This window comes from Mixophyes fleayi, unplaced genomic scaffold (assembly GCF_038048845.1).
Source record: "Mixophyes fleayi isolate aMixFle1 unplaced genomic scaffold, aMixFle1.hap1 Scaffold_1833, whole genome shotgun sequence".
Taxonomy (NCBI): Eukaryota; Metazoa; Chordata; class Amphibia; order Anura; family Limnodynastidae; genus Mixophyes; species Mixophyes fleayi.
In genome coordinates, this window is record NW_027446120.1 from 31,109 (window position 1) to 56,756 (window position 25,648).

General features: G+C 44.1%; 1 protein-coding gene across 1 annotated transcript in view; it reads right to left on the minus strand.

Annotated features, from left to right (window-relative positions):
- Positions 1 to 25,648, minus strand: part of LOC142118984 (nuclear receptor-binding protein-like) — a 61,317-nt gene that overhangs the window by 18,368 nt on the left and 17,301 nt on the right. Inside the window, exons 4-6 of the mRNA XM_075194156.1 lie at positions 22,965 to 23,005; positions 15,765 to 15,859; positions 13,560 to 13,583 (exon numbers count right to left, since the gene is read on the minus strand). Coding sequence (XP_075050257.1) covers positions 13,560 to 13,583; positions 15,765 to 15,859; positions 22,965 to 23,005 — 160 coding nt within the window. The remainder of the gene's footprint in view (positions 1 to 13,559; positions 13,584 to 15,764; positions 15,860 to 22,964; positions 23,006 to 25,648) is intronic.

Consider the following 25,648-nt stretch of genomic DNA (forward strand, 5'->3'; position numbering starts at 1 on the left):
ACGGAGGTGATCTTTACAGGTGCACTCACTGATGATGATGCTGCTGGCATATGGGCGGAAATACATAACATACTCCTGCTGTGTGACCAACTGTCATCAGCCCCAAAGTACAAGTGAGGACCTATAGGCCGGTACTCAGAGGTCACTAATCTAAATACAGGCCGGTACTCAGAGGTCACTAATCTAAATACAGGCCGGTACTCAGAGGTCACTAATCTAAATATAGGCCGGTACTCAGAGGTTACTAATCTAAATAGAGGCCGGTACTCAGAGGTCACTAATCTAAATAGAGGCCGGTACTCAGAGGTCACTAATCTAAATAGAGGCCGGTACTCAGAGGTCACTAATCTAAATAGAGGCCGGTACTCAGAGGTCACTAATCTAAATACAGGCCGGTACTCAGAGGTCACTAATCTAAATACAGGCCGGTACTCAGAGGTCACTAATTTAAATACAGGCCGGTACTCAGAGGTCACTAATCTAAATAGAGGCCGGTACTCAGAGGTCACTAATCTAAATATAGGCCGGTACTCAGAGGTCACTAATCTAAATAGAGGCCGGTACTCAGAGGTCACTAATCTAAATAGAGGCCGGTACTCAGAGGTCACTAATCTAAATAGAGGCCGGTACTCAGAGGTCACTAATCTAAATATAGGCCGGTACTCAGAGGTCACTAATCTAAATAGAGGCCGGTACTCAGAGGTCACTAATCTAAATAGAGGCCGGTACTCAGAGGTCACTAATCTAAATAGAGGCCGGTACTCAGAGGTCACTAATCTAAATACAGGCCGGTACTCAGAGGTTACTAATCTAAATACAGGCCGGTACTCAGAGGTTACACTGGTTAACATGATTATTTCATAATAAAACTGAATAGTGATTCTAGAGCAGTTTTAAATTCTGAATTCAGATATGTAATTAGAATGTTATTTGTGTGTTTGTGGCAGTTACTGTTCTTTTGTCATATTGTAGCGTCCTCTATGGCCCTTCACACACACAGACAATATATGGAGGATCTTAGACATTGATGAGTGGTGACTGCTCACAGACCCATCAGCAGCCAGTGTGCAGCCAGTGCTTCTGTATAACGGCAGCAGATTCCCACCAATACCTGCAGCCGCTGGTATGAAACTATAACTGGGATATCTGCGGGGAGATCTGCGATATCTGCGGGGATATCTGCGATATCTGCGGGGATATCTGCGATATCTGCGGGGATATCTGCGATATCTGCGGGGATATCTGCGGTGAGATCGGTCATATCTGCGGCGGGATATCTGCGGCGGGATATCTGCGGCGGGATATCTGCGGCGGGATATCTGCGGCGGGATATCTGCGGCGGGATATCTGCGGCGGGATATGTCATATTTGCAGTGAGATCTGCGATATCTGCGGCGGGATCTGCGGGGATATCTGCAGCGGGATATCTGCGGCGGGATCTGTCATATTTGCGGTGAGATCTGCGATATCTGCTGTGAGATCTGCGATGGGATATGCGGCGGGATCTGCGGGGATATCTGCGGCGGGATCTGCGGGGATATCTGCGGCGGGATCTGCGGGGATATCTGCGGCGGGATATCTGCGGGGATATCTGCGGCGGGATATCTGCGGCGGGATATCTGCGGTGGGATCTGCGGTGGGATCTGTCATATTTGCGGTGAGATCTGCGATATCTGCTGTGAGATCTGCGATGGGATCTGCAGCGGGATCTGCGGCGGGATCTGCGGGGATATCTGCGGCGGGATCTGCGGCGGGATCTGTCATATCTGCAGTGAGATCTGCGATATCTGCAGTGAGATCTGTCATATCTGCGGTGGGATCTGTCATATCTGCGGTGGGATATCTGCGGGGGGATATCTGCGGGGGGATATCTGCGGGGGGATATCTGCGGGGGGATATCTGCGGGGGGATATCTGCGGGGGGATCTGTCATATCTGCGGTGAGATCTGAGATATCTGCTGCGAGATCTGCGATGGGATCTGTCATATCTGCGGCGAGATCTGCGATGGGATCGGTCATATCTGCGGGGATATCTGCGGTGGGATCTGCGGGGGGATCTGCGGGGGGATCTGCGGGGGGATCTGCGGTGGGATCTGCGGGGATATCCTTTGGCTCTGGGCCATGACCACTCTCCTGTACGGCCCCTCTTTGAACTCTACCAACCAGGGGAGACCTTTTCCTCACACCTGTAGATAACCCTGCAGGGAGGGATTCCCAGCGTGTGAATCTGCAGGAGAGGCTTCTGGGGGGTGTGTGTGTGTTTCTGCTTCTGAAAGTTACTGACGTTGGAGTTGTGGCTGCTGACAGTGTACTAAGGATTACTCCTGGGAGTATCGTGATTACTGGACTATAACCTGTCCTGGGACGTGCTGACTCTGCAGAACAGTAACTCCATAAGACTCCCATGGTCCTACCCATCACATCACATCTGGATCGGGCATTAATCATGGACAGGGTGGGTAAGTTCTGGGAAGTCTAGCAGTAAACTGGTGTTTATTGGGACCGGTTAGTCTGGTTTATATATTTTTATGGTTTATTCTTCTGCAGATTTAGAGAACTTGTCTTAGACAACTCTGTAATAAAGATATTGTTGTATCTTTCCCTGTCTCCTGTCTGTGTGACTTGACCCAGAAGTCCCGGGGTACCTGTGACCGGATGACCATACTGCACCACCCGGTCTGTTAGGGGACGGAGGATGAAGGACGTTCTTCCTGCACAGAATATCTGGGTCTCTTTCTCACCGTCAGTAAACTGACTGTTACTGACCAATCCTACTGGTGACACCTCCCCCCAGACTGTCGCCGACTGCACAATAGTTGTAGAATTAGGCTGCCACCACCAGGCTCCTTCAATGGCACCTGGAACCACTTACTTCTGGGTAGCTGGTATAGCTGCTGCAGCGCCTCTTTGCTGTGGGCTGGCTGGTACCTCCTGACCGCTATGGATCAGGGCTGCTGGGTAGAGGGCAGTGCACTGAACTGCTAATTGAAATACATTTCTACAACAAGTTATTTCTACATAAACTAGCCACAGTACCCCTTGTGAGGGTTAGGGTTAGGCTCTAATACCCCAGGGTCTTCACACACCTCAAGATTCAGCACCTTGTAGAACCCCTTTCACAGCAATCACTTTTGACAAACACGGGGTTGTCTCAAGACCAGATAAAGAGCATATAAGAGAGGAGGGCCGAGAACAGATCCTTGAAGACCCCGAGAGATAAAGAGAGAGAAGGGGAGAATGTGTGAGTAGTAGACACACAAAAGAAGCGTTCAGAATGGCAGGAGGTACACCGGAAGGAACGTAGGATGTCTAGGAAACAAAAGTGACAGAGAGGTCAGGGAAGAGAAGTACTTAGGCTTGAAGTGATCCTCTGACGAGAGCACGGTTATTGATGGCAGTCTCGGTAGAGTGCAGTGGGGCTGAAGCCCAACTGTAGAGAGTCGACAACAGATTGAGTGGAGAGAAAGTGGTCAGGTGGAGCTCAAGTACTTCGGAAGCAAAAGGGAGGAGAGAAGTTGTGAGTTAGTTGGAGAGTGAGGTAGGGTTGAGTGTTTCCTGGAGAAAAGAGAAGAGTGCATGTTGAAAGATACAAGGGAAAGTGGCAGGGGCGAGGTACGAGGTGCAGGTAAACAGAGGGAGGCAGTGGAGGAGCTGGGAGGGAAAGGAGTTGAGGGTGAAGAGGAATACTACAAATACAAATAAATAAAACAGCTACGGGAGGATGAGTGGAGGAGATGGTGGGTGTGGGGTGATGGATCTAGTGAGAGGAGACCTCTGGACAGGTGGTGATGGTTTTGCCTTTGAAGTAGGTGGTAAGTTATGAGCAGTGACGTAAGAAGGGGACGATGGGAAGAAAAGTGAGATCATGGTGGCAAAAAGGCAACAGGTTAGTTGACTGGGTGAATATTAGGGATTTAACGTTTGTTTGAATGGAGAGACGGCGGTATAGTAATTAGGATACATTTGTAGTAGAGGAAGTCAGTGTTGCAGAGACAATTAGCGCTTAGCACTACAGAACCACTTTTGCAGTCGGCAGATCTCTTAGGAAGGCCAAGTGTGGCTGGAGCACTTATAGATAACTTATTGTATAAATGTATTTCAATTACTGGTGCAAATGTACAGATATTTGTATTGGAAATGTAATGATTTCTGATGCAGTAGGCATATGTGGGAAGAAAGGAAATCCCAGGCTAATTACGTCTTTTCATGTGACTGACCAGCACATCTTTCTGGCTTGAAAGCACAGGAGATGGTTGTTGGCCTTTCATTCCGTGTCTTAGAGAGATAGGAAACCTATTTGAATAATGAAGTAGCAAGTGATGTAGAAAATCAGAGATTGATGTGAAGTTTGTTAGTTTAAATTACGTTAAATCTAAATCCAGAGAATATATTACATCATGATGCTAATCGGATGTAATATCTCAGACTTTGTGGTGCCAGCTAGGTTACCCTCTGCCAACATGTGCGTCAGGAACAGTATATAAAAAGCTGTATTTTGTATTTTAACTGTAGTATACCACGTGTACTTCTGGATGATCACTAGCATCTCTAACTAGTCTGTAAAAGTCCAAGGACCCTACAGCAATAAACATCACTGCTTGAAGACTCTGCCTGATGCCTATTGCTTTGTGTATCCGTGACCAGCAGATAAGAGCTTACACTCTAACCCATCTTACAGTTCCGCCCTCTCCCTCGCTTAACAATCCTTCATCTCTTCACAGTCCTCCAATCCCCGTCGCCTCCTTGCCACCTGCGGACATTTTGTAGCACCCTATAACTAAAAATGAATAATAATAATAATAATAATAACCGATTCCCCGGCTGTCCCGTGTTGAACCCAGCGTCTCTGTGTTAATGCTCTGTCCACTACCCAGCAGTCCTGACCCATAGTAAGTGGTCAGGAGGTACCAGCCAGCCCACAGCAAGCCCTACATTTCGCTACTCATCCAAGTAGCTCGTAAGACTCCATACGTAAATGCCAAATGGATGGAATACGTTGACAACAACACAGAGTACTGGAACAACATGGTCCTCTTCTGGGAGTTGTCAAAGTGGGTATTAACATGCAAGCTATCAATCTTTACAGGAAGCAATGCCGAAACTGGTCAATGTCTATGTGACATGCCCCAGAGAAATATAACCAAGCAACTCTTAGAAACCTTTCTACTTTCCATAAACACAGATCAAACAAGACTACACACAAACACTAATGTTACACGTGGGCTTCCTCAGGGTGCTCTGGTTTCCTCCCACACTCCAAAAACATACTGATAGGTTAATTGGCTGCTATTAAATTGCCCTTAGTCTTTCTGGGCCTGTGTGTGTAAGCTAGGAGATTTAGATTGTAAGCTCCAATGGGCAAGGGACTGATGTGAATGAGTTATCTGCACAGCGCAACGGAATTAGTGGCGCTATATAAATAGATAATGATTTTGGGGAATAAGACTAAATGCAAAAAATATATTACAGCAACTATTTAAAATATAGAATTGGGCTCCTTGTGTACTAAATCAGATGACATAATATCCAAATTTCTAACCATTTATACCACCTTTAAGCCATACCTCCAGATTTGGCACATTACTTGCAGTAGCCATACTTCCTAAACTCTCGTTATTCCAAAGAGAATCCCTTCAATAATAGTTTTTATTGAAGTTTTCGGTTTACAAAGTATAAAAGAAAAACAAACATTAAAATGAGGGAAGAGGGGGTGGAAAGGAGAAAGGGTAAGGGAAGAGGGGGTGGAAAGGAGAAAGGGTAAGGGAGGAGGTGGAAAAGAGAAAGGGTAAGGGAAGAGGGGGTGGAAAGGAGAAAGGGTAAGGGAGGAGGTGGAAAGGAGAAAGGGTAAGGGAGGAGGTGGAAAGGAGAAAGGGTAAGGGAAGAGGGGGTGGAAAGGAGAAAGGGCAAGGGAGGAGGGGGTGGAAAGGAGAAAGGGCAAGGGAGGAGGGGGTGGAAAGGAGAAAGGGTAAGGGAGGAGGGGGTGGAAAGGAGAAAGGGTAAGGGAAGAGCGGGTGGAAAGGAGAAAAGGTAAGGGAGGAGGTGGTAATACACATACAATGCACTGGAATTTACAATATACCTTGTGTACATACACATATCTTGTGAAGCTTATCTGGGATCAAGTAAAGTCTATGAAGTAATTTGTAATACATCTCAGAGTGATTCAGATACTTTGACATTCGATACGCGTTTTGTAAGACTAGATCCCATTGATTCTCATCTAGTACTAGGCCTCGGTCTCTCGGCCAAGCTCGTTGGGAGGAGAGCTGCGCCGATTTGCTTTCAGAGTTGAGAAATGTGTACCAAAAAGATATGGCAGCCTTGTTAGCCCTTGTCGTTAGTCTAGCATACAAATGTGGAGGGGGCTGTTGTAGGATGAGGTGTTGGGATCGTAAGGAAGTCAGCCAGTGGCGGACCTGTAGATATTTGTAAAAGTCCTGATTTACTATTTGGAACTGATCTTGTAGTTGCGAAAGAGATAAAATAGTCTGGTCCAAGAATAAGGTTTTAATAGTGGTAGCACCTTTAGCAAACCATATGTTAATATTGAGATCTGGAATGAGTTTCACTGGGGAGAGACTAGAGAGGTTGGATGTAGGAACTGTCATGGTTCCTGTGGACTTCAAAGTCTTATCCCACACTTGCAGCCTAGGAAGTTCGGATAGTGGTGGGTGCCAAGGTTTAGGAATCCACAGGAGATCCGCCAATGGGAAGGCCTGAACTAAATCTCTCTCTAGGTCCACCCATGGTTTATGGAAGGCTGGGAGAGACCAATCACGAAGCTGTGCCAAAATGGCCGGTTCCTGGTATTTGACTATGTCAGGTAGGGCTAAACCACCCATCCTTTTGGAACGAGTCATAACTGTATGGGATAACTTTGGGGTCTTCCCTTGCACATATAGGAGGTAAGGATGTGGCATAGCTTATCTACATGAAAGGAAGTGGGCGAAACAGGTACATCATTTTGGGTAACAGACATTGTAAATGCCGCAATTCTGCCCTGCCAGGAGACCTCGTGACACTGCCAAGAACTCGCCAAATTAGTCAATTGTGACAGTAGCGGAACATAATTTTCTTCAATCAGGGTATCTATGTGAGGGATAATCAATACCCCTAGGTATGCTATTGACAAGGTTCTCCAAGAATATGGGAAGGATGCCTTCAAACAAGTCAGGAGAGGGCCCGACACATTAATAGGTAGGGTATCTGTTTTGAATGTGTCGCCTGAGGGGTGCACCTTGTTAATGGACTCAATAAAAGAGAGCTCCATCTCCGCTTGATAATATAGGGATACGTGCTTGAGTCTCGCTCCCGTCTGAATAGCTGTACCCCGTACAACCGCTTTAAGTGTACACCAGAAGTTAAAGACAGAGGTGTTCCCCGGGGAATTAGTTGCAAAGTATGTAGTTAAAGTCTCCTTAAATGCTACACTGGCTTCTTAAAGAGTAAGTAAGTGAGGGGCCAGGCGCCAAGAGCCAGGGGAAAGTGGCTTGGGCGCTGAACAGTAGAATCACTCCATTTTTTAAAAAGAGGCATTGGCTGTATAACAAAGAGGGAATTTATTATCTCTGAAGACAGACGGGGCCTTGACCAGAAAGTACGTTTCTTGGACAGCTACGACATCGGCCCTTTGTTTGTAGAAATAGGAGGGCCAACCGGCGTTTGGTGGGGGGGGGGGGGGGGGGTTCAAACCCCGTACATTCAATGACAAATATTTAACCATTCACGTGTATATTGGGTAATATAAGCCATAAGACAAACAATTGTAGAAATATTGAGTATAAGTGTACTTTCCTAGGGGGAGGGAGGGGAAAGAAGGGAGGTGGGAGGGTATATAGGTTAGAAAAGCCAACAGAAATAACCCAAGTCTTGGGGTTAAAGTAGTTGCCGGGAGAGGAGTTTGGCGGCAAAATCAGTACTTGTGGGAACATGGCCCTAACCATAGGAGTTCCCCCCCATACCAGTAACTAAACAGCATAACCAACATTCGTGAATTCAACATTATTACTTTTGCATAGATTAATAACAGTATCAGTCCCAAGAGTAACAGGAATCCTATTGATGAAGGCAGAAGATACAGTTTCGCTTACCAACGGGGGACACCCCTCACTCCAGGGATACACTTTCCTGCTCCAATGACTCGATATATAAAGGCTCAAGTTCTCCAAGAGATAACAATGTCAGAGGAGGAGATATATATATATATATATATATATATATATATATATATATATTTATATATATATTTATATAGGACATGAGGTGCTTAAAGACATGAGCATTGGTCCCATCGGGATGAGAGATGGCGTATTGAAGATGCAATCAGAAGTCCATTCTTCTGTCCCCCTCAACACGAGACCATTCTCTCGGCACTTTAGCTCAGGATACTGAATCAGTTGACGGCATCTGGACATCCCAGGACGTCAGAGTTGTATTCCATCTTCCACTGAAGCGATTATGTGAGTAGAGTTGTTGCGCTGGATAATGAGCTTAACTGGAAAGCCCCATCGATATTAGATCTGGTTATCTCGTAGGGCCTTAGTGATAGTCTGGAAGGAACGTCTTTTGGCTACAGTAGCTGCAGAGCAATCAGGGAAGAGTTGTAGGCCTTGGAGAATCTCCTCAGCTGATACTCTAGCCGCACGCAACATCTGTTCCTTAATATGGAAGTAGTGTACACGTATGAGCACGTATCTAGGAGCAGATTCTACACCAGATCTCGGCCTCGGGAGTCTGTGTATACGATCCAGGAGGAGATCTTGCGTAGAGGCTTCAGGGAGCATTTTTTTAAACAAATCTTTGGCAAAGCTCGACAAGTTGGAGTTAGAGACCGATACCGGGATAACTCTTAGTTTATGGTTGTTTCGACGGGAACAATCTTTACTATCTGCTATCTTGTCTGCCATAGCCAGTACCTGAATTTGAGCTCCTCATGGGAAGAGCTAAGATCATTATGGGATGCCACCAATTCCTCCATCTTGTCCTCTACATGAGAGGTTCTCCCGCCTAGTGCTGACACCTGCGTGTTAATTTCACGTATAGCGGAGCGCATTTCAGACAAATCAGCTTTACATGAAGCAAACTTCAGCTGCAATGATCCGACGGTAATCGGGCCATCTGGGTCTAATTGTGGAGGTGTTGCAGTGGATGGAGATGAGACAGGTACTGGTATAAATGCACCCAGATCCTCTGAGGCTCTTTGCTTGGAGACTGCTCCGGAAGTTGGGGTAGACTGAGGATTGAAGAATTGGTCTGTCGCTACCTTCTTGGAGGCCATGAATATCCTGGTGGCCATCTTAGCCCACACGTTAGGAATGGCGTAGAGGGAAATCACAGAGAAATATCAGGAACTAAAGAAGGGCCTGGAACAGCGAATCGATGATGGGTCCTGTTGCATCACAGTCAGGCAAGATATATTGAATTTGGATTCACGAAGGTATGGGTGAGAAACACAATTGGCAGTTAGGTATTTGATATCTCAGCAAGATATGTCTTAAGCCACTTATGAGCATAGGTGGTGAAAATGCTGTGGGCTGGGGTGGTCTTTATAGCATCTCCATTATCTATTGCAGAGCTTGCACACTTCTATTTGGAAGACCTCAACAGATGTTAAGTAGACCAAATGGCTGTATAACTGTTGTACAGCCTTAATAATACAAGCGTCCAGAGTTCTCACCTCTTATATGGAGAGGGTCCTGGACCACCTTCAATCTCCTAGAGGGCTCTATAAGGCTGGATAAATGGACCTGCTCTGCATATATCCGTGCTCCAGTTCACTTTAAACTTGATGAGGGAAGTGGTAGGGAGGGAGCATCGGCTCTTGTTGTGCAAAGTCCCGTGGTCCTGGGCCAGCAGCAGCGAACCGAAAGTGATCTGCTGAAACTGGAAGTGGCCGCCCGTGGTCCACCCGGCAATTTAAGGCACAGCTTTGGGTAAGAACTGGCAGAGGAGGGGTCAGACAGCGGTAGGTGATGCAAGGAGTGCCAGCCAGGGGGAACAGAAAGATCACCCAAGTTGCGGGGGTCGCTCCCACGTGACAATAAGGTGAGACACTGTGTAGGGCAGTAGAGCCGGCCTGAAATGCTGCGATATTAGGAGGCTTCATAAAGAAGTCAGGCCACAGGTAGGTCTCCACAATGTCCCAGAAGGTGGTGAATTTGGAACCAAAAGGGAGAGCTCTGCACAAAAGCGTCCAGTTAAGATAGCGATCAGGCCACGCCCCACAAAGAATTTTTTAAGCAGACATGACTTTCAACATAAATCAATTCTATCATAACTGCAAAGCTCCTAGCTCAGATGGATTCGCAAGTTAATACTATAAACTGCAAAACATAACATTACACCTACCCTGCTACCATAGCATACATAGAATCAGACCCCAAAGTCCAAATTGTGATGGGGCACATTATGTATTTCTACCCAAACACAACAAAGACTCTTAATTTGCATTTTAAAATACCTATTTAAAATTAAATGATTGTGAGGCTCCGGTTCACTCTCCAGAGTCTTCTTACTGACCACCAGCTTAGTTTCACGAGAGTTTGTCAACCAGCAAATGGGATCTGAACGGCTATTGAAGAAGTCTTTCAGGCAACATTGCAGCCTTCTTCCTCAAATACCCTTCTTAGCCTCACAGTATCATACTCCCATTTATTCAATGTTTTAGAGCAGGCCTGTCCAACCTGCGGCCCTCCAGATGTTTGTGAAACTACAAATCCCAGCATGCCCTTCCAGGTATCAACTGGTTGTCTACCAGCAAAGCATGCTGGGGCTTGTAGTTTCACAACACCTGGAGGGCCGCAGGTTGGACAGGCCTGTTTTAGAGTCTTGGCCAAGAGTCAATTTTTGGCCACAATTTTGTCCAACTTAATACATATTTTTATAATAATCTTACCACCTCCTTCATATTAAATGGCTTGAGAGGAGAACAAGGTAGGAATGACTAGTGTCACATAACAAGGCTGCCCCTTGTTAACACCACTTAATCTCTATATGGACTCCATGCTGTGTATCCTCCAAAATGGGACTAAATATAGTGATATAGACATATCTGCTTTTGCGGATGGTAGCCTCTTATATAGTTCTAATCCGTGTCTGTCATTATAGCCTCTAAATCTCAGGGTTCTTGGCCAACTTGTATAAATCAAAGTCTATTTCCTTAGACACACGGTCATCACTTCCTCACATTCAGGTCTTTTTCCGGGCTGCACCCACTTTGTGGAATTCCCTCCCTCGCACAGTAAGACTTTCCTCTAGTCTTCAAACCTTCAAGCGTTCTCTGAAAACCCACCTCTTCAGACAAGCTTATAATATTCCTCAACCACCATCTTAATCTCCCCTATTACCACCCTCTACACAGCTAACACAAGACAACAACCCTCTGACCAACATAAACGTGCGACTGATCACACAGCCCACTAAATACTTTGTAACCTTTGCATTCTAGCTGGACAAATATTCAATATGTTGTAGTACTTACCCTTGTGTATCAAACCATTGTCCCATAGATTGTAAGCTTACGAGCAGGACCCTCTTACCTGTCTGTCTGTCTGTATTACCCAGTATTGTTTTATTACTGTTTGTTTCCAATTGTAAAGCGCTACGGCGCTATATAAATAAATGTTGATGATGCTGATGACGATATGGTATACAAGCCCCCCACCAAGTTCAAGGACATCACCTATTTTGGCTTACAATTAGCCAAAAATCCAGCAAATTTGTATAATTTTAACATTATCCGGGCATTATCCTATCTAGGCAGAGCCAACTTAATCAAATTGATCTCATTCCCCATCTAATTCAGATGCTACTGTTACTTACCACACAAAAAAAAATTGACACTAGATTTCTTAATGTCACATACCAGAATTTCATTTGAAAGGGCAAAATACCCAGGATAAGCTTCCTTAATTACACCAATCACTATGATCATACTGCAATACTGGAGACAAGCGGCACATCTCAATGCCAGTCCTCCAACAGGACTAAGAAATCCCGCTCATCATGCAAAATGTGACACAGAGAAGCAAACTGAAATGTAACAGCTACAAGTCCATTCAGCGTCAGGACAGCATGGTATAAGGTAGAGAATGGATGGAACTTTTCCATTGCTCTTGTTGAACTCTCTCACTTGCAGATTTTCTTAGACTCTTGCCCACCGACACCTTCAGAGAAATATTCTGGAATCTCTTTCACCCCAGAGGAGATTCTTAGTTGACTGATCAAATATACAAGTGTCCAAAATGTAGTGCCCCAGAAGAAGACCTCTACCAGTGGTCTGCAAATAACAATGTACACATCACCTGCCCTGGCAGCTGTCCCAATTAGTTTTAGGACTATAAAGAGTGGTAGAAATGTAACAACAACCATCTAGGCTGCAGCTAGAACAATTCTTCAATTGTGGATACAAAGCTCTACTCCAGCTATCACATTGTTTAAAGGGAAGCTGTTCAACACTTTTTGAATGATTGGATGGTGGGAGAGTTTCATCCAAGGAACAGATGCTTTCAGAATACACCATGGTATGGTCTAGGCCTACCAGCCCAAGATTCCCTCTTACAAGGATAACTCTACAGGGTCTTCTCCTGGCAGCACTGCCAAGGGATCGCTGTGATGCAGAGATGACCCACCCATGCCAAGATGTAGCATGTGATGTGTTATCTCTCTCTTGTCCATATCACCGTCCTCCTAGCTAGCCTTAGGCTCATCCTAACCTACCTATTGTAAAACAATTATGGTCTCACAAGGTGTACTCACGTCACCCACGGTCTTTAGATCTTGACTTAAATGGATTGTAAACTCGCCATCCATAATAAAAATCTATAAACAACCATTCAGGAAAAATAACAACCATCGTCTATTTCATGGACCTATGTGAAGAAGCCGGCACTGCCACAAACAAGATACTTTATTCCAGTGTATGACTGGCAGAGAATTCAGGATAATAGACCATGGTGTACACCATATCATACTTCATCTCATTCACACAGGAGTACATTATTCCTAGCTGCTGCTATAGGCCATGTAGAAGAGGTGTCCTCAGTTTCTATAAGCAGGAATATTGCTGGATGACCCCTGTGGATAGAATCTGATCATTAATATTTTCCATGTGCTGTATCTATCGGGCTCAGGACCTAGATGAGATTGTTACAATTACCTGTGTACAAGAATCTCATCCTGCATCTGCACAGTTCAAGCAGAGAGCGTCAACAAGCAAGCAGCTGGCAGCAGGAGGGGCAGGAGTGCAATGAAGATGAGAGAGGGGTAAAGAGGGAAGGACATGCACATACAGGGGACAGGGGCTCCTACATGCTATGGAGCATCTAAAACACACAGCTGACCCTGTGATCTGCAAAGCCAGGGTACAGGGAGAGAAAGCAACCCCACCGACCTCAGAGCAGCAGTCACCCGTGTAACAAAGGCTGGGAAGGAGACGTATCTTTTCATCAAATATCCCATAATCCCCGGAGAAGTAATGTGTTACATGGGTGAGTGCTTTGGGCTGAACACACATACATTGCAACAACAGTAACATCACAGGAGCTGAAAATTCATCTCACCATTAGCAAAAATCCTATGAAAGACTGGTGTGGAAACAGAGCAGCCGAAGCAGGAGATAAAACAAGACAAGTCAATGAGTGGATGGAACAGCTGGGAGTGGAGGGAGCACATCAAAATAATCATTATACATTGCCAGAAAAGGTGGTGTCACTTTCCATATGAGCCCTCTACATCATGGGCACACCGATACAGCGCCCTCTCCATTGTGGGCCTGCCCACAAGCTTCCACTCCCTCCTCTGTACGTCTACACGCCAACCCCTCCATCCTCTGTATGCCCACTCGCCAACCCCTCCATCCTCTGTACGTCCACATGCCAATCCCTTCATCCTCTGTACGTCCACATGCCAATCCCTCCATCCTCTGTACGTCCACATGCCAATCCCTCCATCCTCTGTACGCCCATTCGCCAAACCCTCCATCCTCTGTACGTCCACACGCCAATCCCTCCATCCTTTGTACGCCCACAAGCTGCCACTCCCTCCGTCCTCTGTATGCCCATTTGCCAACCCCTGCATCCTCTGTATGCCCAGACGCCAACCCCTGCATCCTCTGTACGCCCACAAGCTGCCACTCCATCCTCTGTACGCCCACAAGCTGCCACTCCCTCCATCCTCGGCATGCCCACACGCCGCCACTCCCTCCATCCTGGGCATGCCGACGCGCCAAACCCTCAGTCCTCTGAAAGGCCACACGCCAACCGATCCATTGTCTGGATCCCACATGCCAGACCCTCAATCCTCTGTATGCCCACACGCCAACCCCTCCATCCTCTGCATGCCCACACGCCAACCCCTCCATCATCTATATGCCCACACGCCAACCCCTTCATCCTCTGTATGCCCACACACCAATCCCTCCATCCTCCGTACGCCCACATACGAAACCCTTAATCCTCTGTATGCCCACACACCAACCTCTGCATGCCCACATGCCAATACCTTAATTCTCGGCATGCCCACATGCTAAACCCTCAGTCCTCTGAAAGGCCCCATGCCAACCGCTCCATTGTCTGGATCCCACATGCCAGACCCTCAATCCTCTGTATGCCCACATGCCAATCCTTCCCTCCTCAGCACGCCTACACACCAAGCCCTCTATCCTTGAATCATCCACACGCCAACCCCTCAACTTTGTGCGTCCCCTTTCACCAGCGCCTACAATGTGAGTGACCCCCTCCCTTTAGCCACACACCACCACTCTATCCCCAGTGTGCCTACACACCAACTACCTCCGTTCTTGACATGCCCACAAGTCATCCTATCTGCCCTCAGCACTCCCACATACGACCCCCTCAATCAGTACCAGGTTGTCAACTCTTGAAAATATTTTTATCCACAATTTTATGATAATTTACTGTTAGAATTTCTTTTTGACACATTTACAGTTTCCCAATTTGTGCAGAACTGAAAGTGAAAGTAGAATTTACACCAAAATAAAAATAAAGGGTCTATAACCTGACACATTCTCAATATATCCTGCTATACTGTGTATATCCATTAGGGTCTGGGGGTTTCCTGAAAACTAATTTTTTTCTTTACTGTTGGGTGTAAACTTTTCCTGGCTGTCAGTAAGCTTACTGATGGTTGGCAACCCTCCGTAGCACATACCCACACTGTTCCAGTAGTCAGTACACACCACCAGAACACTTCAAAATGAGCAGGAGCCCACAATGTCCCCACCCAACTGTTGGTCTATGACCGCAACAACCCTCAACCACAGCCCCATCCAAATTTGGTACATGATCACATTAATCCCGATTACTTGCCACACAGCCACACCAGCCCATTCATGTCTCCACCATCCTACTCTCAGAACACAACTATCCCATAATACAACACTTCATAAAGCTCTTGGATCCCAAAAACAAGTACACGCACAAACTCAACGCACAAATCCAAAGAGGGGATTGAGGGACTTAAGGGGCTCCACCCAGCGATACACAATCTGGCCTACACATAGAGATCCTTCCTCCAACAGAAGCACTACCTGCAGGAATTAATCTGTGTTCCTCTCCTCCTGCTTTACAACCTACAAACCTCCACTAGAGCGTATGTACTAAAATAATATATTGTAAGTAAACAAATAAATACTACAAGTATTATTATTGGAAAATAAATGTAGCTCCTAGCTGTATAATAAAAACAAGACACACAAAGTGTGGATGAAACAAGCCAAGAAGGAATTTAGGGAGCCAGAACCTTACCAGATCCAATTTTGATGAGTCCATTGTGTTGGATGAAAATTGTGTCACAGGTCAGATTCCCGTGGATAATTGGAGGGTCACAGGAGTGCAGGTAGCTGCAAGGAAGGAGAGAGAAGGTGATTGGGCTCTGCACTCAGAATAGATCATTATAACTGGAAGACAAGTCATGTAATAAATAACAAACTCAACATCATTCAATCGTTACTAAACTAAGTGTCGATATATCAAACCAAGTGTTAGGAACTCTTCTCTTCAATTACAAATCGCCACGGTTAATGTCATGTTGATATAGTGGTAGAAAATGCTTTTTTGGACAGAATTGTTCAAAATCCAGTGACAAGGATATTGTTCATCCGCAAGATCTGATTTACTATGCAGGAGCAGGAGAGTACATTGTTGGAGACCAGATTGGTATGTCTGATCCATAGGATAGATGGATGAAGATCTGATTTACTATGCAGGAGCAGTAGAGTACATTGTTGGAGACCAGATTGGTATGTCTGATCCATAGGATAGATGGATGAAGATCTGATTTACTATGCAGGAGCAGTAGAGTACATTGTTGGAGACCAGATTGGTATGTCTGATCCATAGGATAGATGGATGAAGATCTGATTTACTATGCAGGAGCAGTAGATTGGTATGTCTGATCCATAGGATAGATGGATGGAGATCTGATATGCAATGCAGGAGCAGTAGATTGGTATGTCTGATCCATAGGATAGATGGATGAAGATCTGATTTACTATGCAAAAGCAGTTGAGTAGATTGTTGGAGACCAGTTTGGTATGTCTGATCCATAGGATAGATGGATGAAGATCTGATTTACTATGCAGGCGCAGTAGAGTAGATTGCTGGAGACCAATTTTGAATGTCAGATCCATAGTTTAGATGGATGGAGATCTGATTTACTATGCAGGAGCAGGAGAGTAGATTGTTGGAGACCAGTTTGGTATGTTTGATCCATAGGATAGATGGATGGAGATCTGATTTACTATACAGGAGCAGTAGAGTACATTGTTGGAGACCCGTTTGGTATGTCTGATCCATAGGATAGATGGATGGAGATCTGATATGCTATGCAGGAGCAGTAGAGTAGATTGCTGGAGACCAGTTTTGAATGTCTGATCCATAGTTTAGATGGATGGAGATCTGATATGCTATGCAGGAACAGTAGATTGGTATGTCTGATCCATAGGATAGATGGATGAAGATCTGATTTACTATGCAGGAGCAGTAGAGTAGATTGCTGGAGACCAGTTTTGAATGTCTGATCCATAGTTTAGATGGATGGAGATCTGATATGCTATGCAGGAACAGTAGATTGGTATGTCTGATCCATAGGATAGATGGATGAAGATCTGATTTACTATGCAGGAGCAGTAGAGTAGATTGCTGGAGATCAGTTTGGTATGTATGATCCATAGGATAGATGGATGAAGATCTGATTTACTATTAAGGAGCAGTAGAGTAGATTGATGGAGACCAGTTTGGTATGTCTGATCCATAGGATAGATGGATGGAGATCTGATTTACTATGAATGAGCAGTAGAGTAGATTGATGGAGACCAGTCTGGTATGTCTGATCCATAGGATAGATGGATGGAGATCTGATTTACTATGAATGAGCAGTAGAGTAGATTGATGGAGACCAGTTTGGTATGTCTGATCAATAGGATAGATGGATGAAGATCTGATTTACTATGCAGGAGCAGTAGAGTATATTGTTGGAGACCAGTTTGGTATGTCTGATCCAAAGGATAGATGCATGAAGATCTGATTTGCTATGCAGGAGCAGTAGATTGGTATGTCTGATCCATAGGATAGATGGATGAAGATCTGATTTACTATGCAGGAGCAGTAGAGTAGATTGCTGGAGACCAGTTTGGTATGTCTTATCTAAAGGATAGATGCATGAAGATCTGATTTGCTATGCAGGAGCAGTAGATTGGTATGTCTGATCCATAGGATAGATGGATGAAGATCTGATTTACTATGCAGGAGCAGGAGAGTAGATTGTTGGAGACCAGTTTGGTATGTCAGATCCATAGGATAGATGGATGGAGATCTGATTTACTATACAGGAGCAGTAGAGTACATTGTTTGAGACCAGTTTGGTATGTCTGATCCATAGGATAGATGGATGGAGATCTGATATGCTATGCAGGAGCAGTAGATTGGTATGTCTGATCCATAGGATAGATGGATGGAGATCTCATTTACTATGAATGAGCAGTAGAGTAGATTGATGGAGACCAGTCTGGTATGTCTAATCCATAGGATAGATGTATGGAGATCTGATTTACTATGAATGAGCAGTAGAGTAGATTGATGGAGACCAGTTTGGTATGTCTGATCCATAGGATAGATGGATGGAGATCTGATATGCTATGCAGGAGCAGTAGATTGGTATGTCTGATCCATAGGATAGATGGATGAAGATCTGATTTACTATGCAGGAGCAGTAGAGTAGATTGCTGGAGACCAGTTTTGAATGTCTGATCCATAGTTTAGATGGATGGAGATCTGATATGCTATGCAGGAACAGTAGATTGGTATGTCTGATCCATAGGATAGATGGATGAAGATCTGATTTACTATGCAGGAGCAGTAGAGTAGATTGCTGGAGACCAGTTTGGTATGTCTGATCCATAGGATAGATGGATGAAGATCTGATTTACTATTAAGGAGCAGTAGAGTAGATTGATGGAGACCAGTTTGGTATGTCTGATCCATAGGATAGATGGATGGAGATCTGATTTACTATGAATGAGCAGTAGAGTAGATTGATGGAGACCAGTTTGGTATGTCTGATCCATAGGATAGATGGATGGAGATCTGATTTACTATGCAGGAGCAGTAGAGTAGATTGATGGAGACCAGTTTGGTATGTCTGATCCATAGGATAGATGGATGGAGATCTGATTTACTATGCAGGAGCAGTAGAGTAGATTGATGGAGACCAGTTTGGTATGTCTGATCCATAGGATAGATGGATGGAGATCTGATTTACTATGCAGTTGCAGTAGAGTAGATTGTTGGAGACAAGATTGGTATGTCTGATCAATAGGATAGATGGATGAAGATCTGATTTACTATGCAGGAGCAGTAGAGTAGATTGTTGGAGACCAGTTTGGTATGTCTGATCCATAGGATAGATGGATGGAGATATGATATGCAATGCAGGAGCAGGAGATTGGTATGTCTGATCCATAGGATAGATGGATGAAGATCTGATTTACTATGCAGGAGCAGTAGAGTAGATTGCTGGAGACCAGTTTGGTATGTCTTATCCAAAGGATAGATGCATGAAGATCTGATTTGCTATGCAGGAGCAGTAGATTGGTATGTCTGATCCATAGGATAGATGGATGAAGATCTGATTTACTATGCAGGAGCAGGAGAGTAGATTGTTGGAGACCAGTTTGGTATGTCAGATCCATAGGATAGATGGATGGAGATCTGATTTACTATACAGGAGCAGTAGAGTACATTGTTGGAGACCAGTTTGGTATGTCTGATCCATAGGATAGATGGATGGAGATCTGATATGCTATGCAGGAGCAGTAGATTGGTATGTCTGATCCATAGGATAGATGGATGGAGATCTCATTTACTATGAATGAGCAGTAGAGTAGATTGATGGAGACCAGTCTGGTATGTCTAATCCATAGGATAGATGGATGGAGATCTGATTTACTATGAATGAGCAGTAGAGTAGATTGATGGAGACCAGTTTGGTATGTCTGATCCATAGGATAGATGGATGGAGATCTGATTTACTATGCAGGAGCAGTAGAGTAGATTGTTGGAGACAAGATTGGTATGTCTGATCAATAGGATAGATGGATGAAGATCTGATTTACTATGCAGGAGCAGTAGAGTATATAGTTGGAGACCAGTTTGGTATGTCTGATCCATAGGATAGATGGATGAAGATCTGATTTACTATGCAAAAGCAGTAGAGTAGATTGTTGGGAGACCAGTTTTGTATTTCTTATCCATAGGATAGATGGATGAAGATCTGATTTACTATGCAGGAGCAGTAGAGTAGATTGTTGGAGACCAGATTGGTATGTCTTATCCATAGGATAGATGGATGAAGATCGGATTTACTATGCAGGAGCAGTAGAGTAGATTGTTGGAGACCAGTTTGGTATGTCTGATCCATAGGATAGATGGATGAAGATCTGATTTACTATTAAGGAGCAGTAGAGTAGATTGATGGAGACCAGTTTGGTATGTCTGATCCATAGGATAGATGGATGGAGATCTGATTTACTATGAATGAGCAGTAGAGTAGATTGATGGAGACCAGTCTGGTATGTCTGATCCATAGGATAGATGGATGGAGATCCGATTTACTATGAATAAGCAGTAGAGTAGATTGATGGAGACCAGTTTGGTATGTCTGATCCATAGGATAGATGGATGGAAATCTGATTTACTATGCAGGCGTAGTAGAGTACATTGTTGGAGACCAGATTGGTATGTCTGATCCATAGGATAGATGGATGGAGATTTGATATGCTATGCAGGAGCAGTAGAGTAGATTGCTGGAGACCAGTTTGGTAGGTCTGATCAATAGGATAGATGGATGAAGATCTGATTTACTATTAAGGAGCAGTAGAGTAGATTGCTGGAGACCAGTTTGGTATGTCTGATCCATAGGATAGATGGATGAAGATCTGATTTACTATGCATAAGAACTAGAAGAGATGGCAGAAAATGTGATTCTGGAAGTCTTAGCCATAGTGTACATGGATGGAGATGCAGTTCAGATATATGATATATATATATATTATGATATATTAAGACAAGATGTAATATTAGAACCATTATTAGGCAATAGACCGAGAGTTGTTTTTTGAAAAAACAGAAACCTGAAAAGCTTTTTGACTTTCAGTCAGTTTAAAACAGAAAAGGGAAAATTGCCAACACCTGCCATTTCACACTGGCTATTACCTAGAATTACAGGATGTTATAAATGCAATAAGAAAATATGTGTGACTTGTAATTTTATAACAAACAAAAAGAAAGATGTTACTTCTACCGTCTCTGGTGAAATATTCCCGATTAAGCACTACATTACATGTGATTCTATGTTTGTTGTTTATGTCTTAGAATGCCCTTGTCAACGTCAATATATAGGTAGAACAACTAGGTCCTTAAAAACACGTTTTAGAGAGCACAGACGTAACATTACTATAGGTCTACAGACACATAGTGCGTCTAAACATTTTTCGTTGGTACATAATCAAGATCCTTCAGGTTTACAACTAACAGGAGTTGAATTAATTACAAAAACCTCTCGAGGAGGAGATAGATTTAGAAAATTATGTGAAGCAGAAACACTATGGATTTTTAAAATTAAAAACCCTTAGTCCAGAAGGATTAAATGAGGCGTTGGACTTCTATGAAGATTAATTATGAAGTATCAATAATAATATAATATAATAATATACCTATGGTCCTCTATAGATCTATTAACATCTGACATTCAGGATCCATTAGGTACCTGCTTGTCCATTTAGTGTTTATATGTGTTGGATAATGCCATTATTTTATATAGCAACATTATAGCTATATTCATTGGGATCTTTTAGGACTGTATGTGTGTGTATATATATTTGATTGTAAAATACACCTCTCTCCCCTCCTTTTTGGCATATATAAATATAATAATAATATTCATGTTATGTATATTACTGTACACCCAAAAAAATGTGACATGGATATTATATGCCATATATTGCACTATACATGCATTTTATGACTTATATGCTATATACTTTTTGTACATGTGATCACCTTCACAGCCGCTTTGAATGCAGCTGATTAAGTGAGTAGTTAATGAGACATCTGGAACTTACCCCTCCTCCTTCATCTATATAAGAATGAACTGAGACATAACATCCACATCTACCTTTTGGCTTGAAGAAGTCTCATGCCTGAGACGAAACGCGTCGCCTAGTCATTTACTAATCCATTCGAATTGTTGATTCTGAATATACATCTATATACGGCATAACGGATCTACTGTTCCGGGAACCATCTCACACTGCTCTTCGTTTCTGCCAGGGCAGAGTTTCTGAATGCACAGCATCAGTGTCATATGTTGGTAACTACCCAATCGCGGGAGAATTGCGGTTCATACCGCTAGGAGGACTCACTTACAGGAGAATCCCATTACTAGCAGCGGATAGCTGCAGGAGATTTTATTCCGGAGAGCTGCATATTAACAGGATAGAAGAGGACCGTGAGTACATATGGTCTACACTCTCTATTATATGCTGGATCTTACAATTGACTCTTCTATACTGGGATATCCTTAGTGTTTATTACCTCTATAATTTGCTCCCAGGACACACTTGGAACTGTACCATTAATATGAGGAGTTAGTGTGAATATCCAATGCCTAAATTGTCTTCATTGCAATTAATTGTCAATAGAACCACCAGAATCATTTTTATATTAGGAGTTATAACTCCGTATTTTATACTGGATTTCCATATATGTTTATAATAAATATTTCATTCTGCCTTGGTTTTTGTATTTTCCAATTGGCTACACCTATGTGTATTTCTAGCGCTGTTTTTTCTGTGTTTAGAAAGTCAGATCCGTGGTGTAGATGGATGGAGCTCTATTTCGGTAAGTCGGAGGAGCACATGATATCATTTGGGATAAATTCACATATAAATAAGTCATATTAATAAGTTTATGTGTTGCTGAACAAAGAACAAGTGAAAACAATCATAATGAAACATTAAAACATAAAAAAGGCAATTAACAAAAGACTTCCTTTATAAAAACGGCCCTCTGTCAGTGCTGTGAAATGTGACAATATTGTGTCTTTATGGTCTATATTTGAATGCGGAACAGTAAGACTATTACACAGCGGGCAGCCATGAATGGTCCTCGGTGAGGCCCCCTGATAAGACGGTGACTGGGACCATGAAGGAGTCTCACGTGGGCTGTTTGCATCAAACACCCACAGAATGTGCGGACAGCCTTTCTAAACAAATGTTTATGTAGTAATTATTTTTATTTTAATAATCATCTTCCTAACTAGTTCAGGCTATTGGCAATTCAGAATACATACCGACATCAGAGAGAAATACAAGGTGTGTTTATACAACATGAGAAGGTGCAGTCAGCGACAGTTCACATGTACGTAGTGATGTAGGTTACACAACTTACCTCAACGCAGACAAGATCTGTGTGCACCACCGTTTCCAGGCCTGTGGAAACAAGCACAAGTTGTATCACTCCCCAAGAAGAGGTTACACTTTCCCGACAAGTAATAAGAACAGAGTATACTCTACAGACGTGACACAGTATTACTCTGCCCAAGAATATACACCACTCACAACATTAACACCACTGACAAGTGAACAACACTGATTATCTGGTTACAATGACACCTGACAAGAGGTGGGATATATTAGGCAGCAAGTGAACAGTCAGTTCTTTAAGTTGATGAGTTGGAAGCAGGAAAAATGGGCAACGTAAGGATCTGAGCGACTGACAAGGGCCAAATTGTGATGGGTAAACGACTGGGTCAGAGCATCTCCAAAACGTCAGGTCTTGTGGGGTGTTCCCGGTATGCAAGGCTCATTGATGCGCGTAGGAAACGAAGGCTAGCCCGTCTGGTCCAATCCCACAGAAGAGCTATTGTAGCACAAATTGCTGAAAAAGTTCATGCTGGCTGTGATAAAAAAGGTTGCACTATGGGAAGAAGGCAGCTGGCGGAGGCAGTGAGATGCTCTGGGTAATGTTCTGCCGGGAAACCTTGGGTCCTGGTATTCATGTGGATGTTACTATGACACGTACCACCTACCTAAATGTTGTTGCAGACCAAGTTCATGGCAGCGGTATTCCCTGATGGCAGTGACCTTTCAGCAGGATAATGCGTCCTGTCACACCGCAGAAGTTGTTCAGGAATGGTTTGAGGAACATAACAAAGAGCTCAAGGTGTTGACTTGGCCTCCAAATTCCCCAGATCTCAATCCGATCGAACATCTGTGGGATGTGCTTTGAAAACAAGTCCGAGCCATGGAGGTCCCACCTCACAACTTACAAGTCGTAAATTATTTGCTGCTAACGTCTTGGTGCCAGATACCACAGGACACCTTCAGAGGTCTTGTGAAGTCCATGTCTCCATGGGTCAGAGCTGTTTTGGCAGCATGAGGGACCTACACAATATTAGGCAGGTGGTTTTACTGTTGTGAATGATCAGTGTATATGTAATATAGGTAATAGCAGGGGATGGGACACAATATTACACTTCCCCGGAATATACACACAAGATAAATATACTTGTACCTCTACACGCCGCATGTATGAGGGAGATGTCTATGTGACCAGTATTAGAGGTGCAGTGCTCCAAGGACAAATTATGAATACATGTAAAAAATGTTTTAATATTGAGAATTGAATGAATTGATAACCTTAGTGATTCTGCAGGGACAGCGCTGTTTGTGGAAGGGCCACACTGTTTCCAGGGGCTACACTGGAGCCCTGAGGGCATCCCTAGCAGCAGAGACAGCCTACCAGCAACAGAGCTTAGGATGTAGAGGGGGCTGAGCATGCACAATGACCACTTCTAACTACAGCAAATAGCAGGTATGAGAGTGAGGAAGGGTCCTGACCACAGCCTATCAGATTGCAGTCTTCCCTCCAATATAACAGGCCACGCCCACACATGTAACTACCTACAGCAAACTATATTTTTGCTAATCCCCACAAGTACGGACAATAAATATGCTGCTTAGGGGGACTGAGAACCCCGTTATCCAGTCTCCAGCCGACCCGAACTGGCTCCTACAACTCGTCTGGAATCCACCTTATTTGTCTTCTAATTTAATATAAAGGAGGAATAGGGAAAAAAACGACATATCGTAGCAAAACAAAGAAGGCAGAGTATACATAGAGGGAGCTCAGTGTGCCGCCCTATGCTACCCTCACTCTCTGACGACTTGTCACATGCCCTCTGCCCCCAACCCGCAGACTATCACCCACATTACTATGTAGTAACTCTGTAGCCTTATACATTCAAGGCTTTCAACTAGATCCATGCAGCATGGACAAGCTAAGATAGTACCTAGGCAAACCCAGCTTCCCTCTCATCCTCTAATGAACGCAAACCAGCCACCGAAACGGCCAAGGAAACCTTGATTCTAACATCCCTGACGGATTATGGAACCACTTCATTGTAACACCTCCCGAGTCTTGTCGCTGTAGAATAATAATGAAGTTCAGACAAAGAGTCTACAGCTCCTGAGAAAGTGACAGTCACCTCTACAACTTGTGGCACCACTGGATCTTTCCACAGCTCTAACCAAGGCTGGGTGACACGGGCACCCCTCAAACTGAAAGAGCTCACCTGTTGTGGCACAAGAGGAAAAGGGTCACATCTATATCCCATCATAGCTAAATTCCTTCATCACAGGGTCAAGGAAAAGAACCTAACACAAAACCGTCCAGTAAAGGTTATAGGAAGTGTCACAAGCCGCGGCGGTACGCCGCATCCTGGCGTGATCTAGTAGCCGGGCGCGTGCTCTAGTTTCTATGCTCTGTTATTATCCTTGTGGCATCGATGTAGGAGGGTGTAGGGACATCCTCCAACTCCAGGGGGAGCTCTCATATAATTTAAACTGGTTCATTTATATTTTTATACATGTTCCTGGCTTATGATATGACCTATGCCAGTTCTAGCTAGTAATTAATTAGCAGCCTCCTGAGGCTGATTGTCAGCCCTGTTCTCCTCTGTCTTGATTGGCTCTTAGTACTATTTAAGGCAGTGAGGTCTGAGCCTCACTGTCGGTTATAGCATTCTGTTCCAGTACTGCTGCCTGCTCCTGTTCCTGTCTTTAGTATTGAAA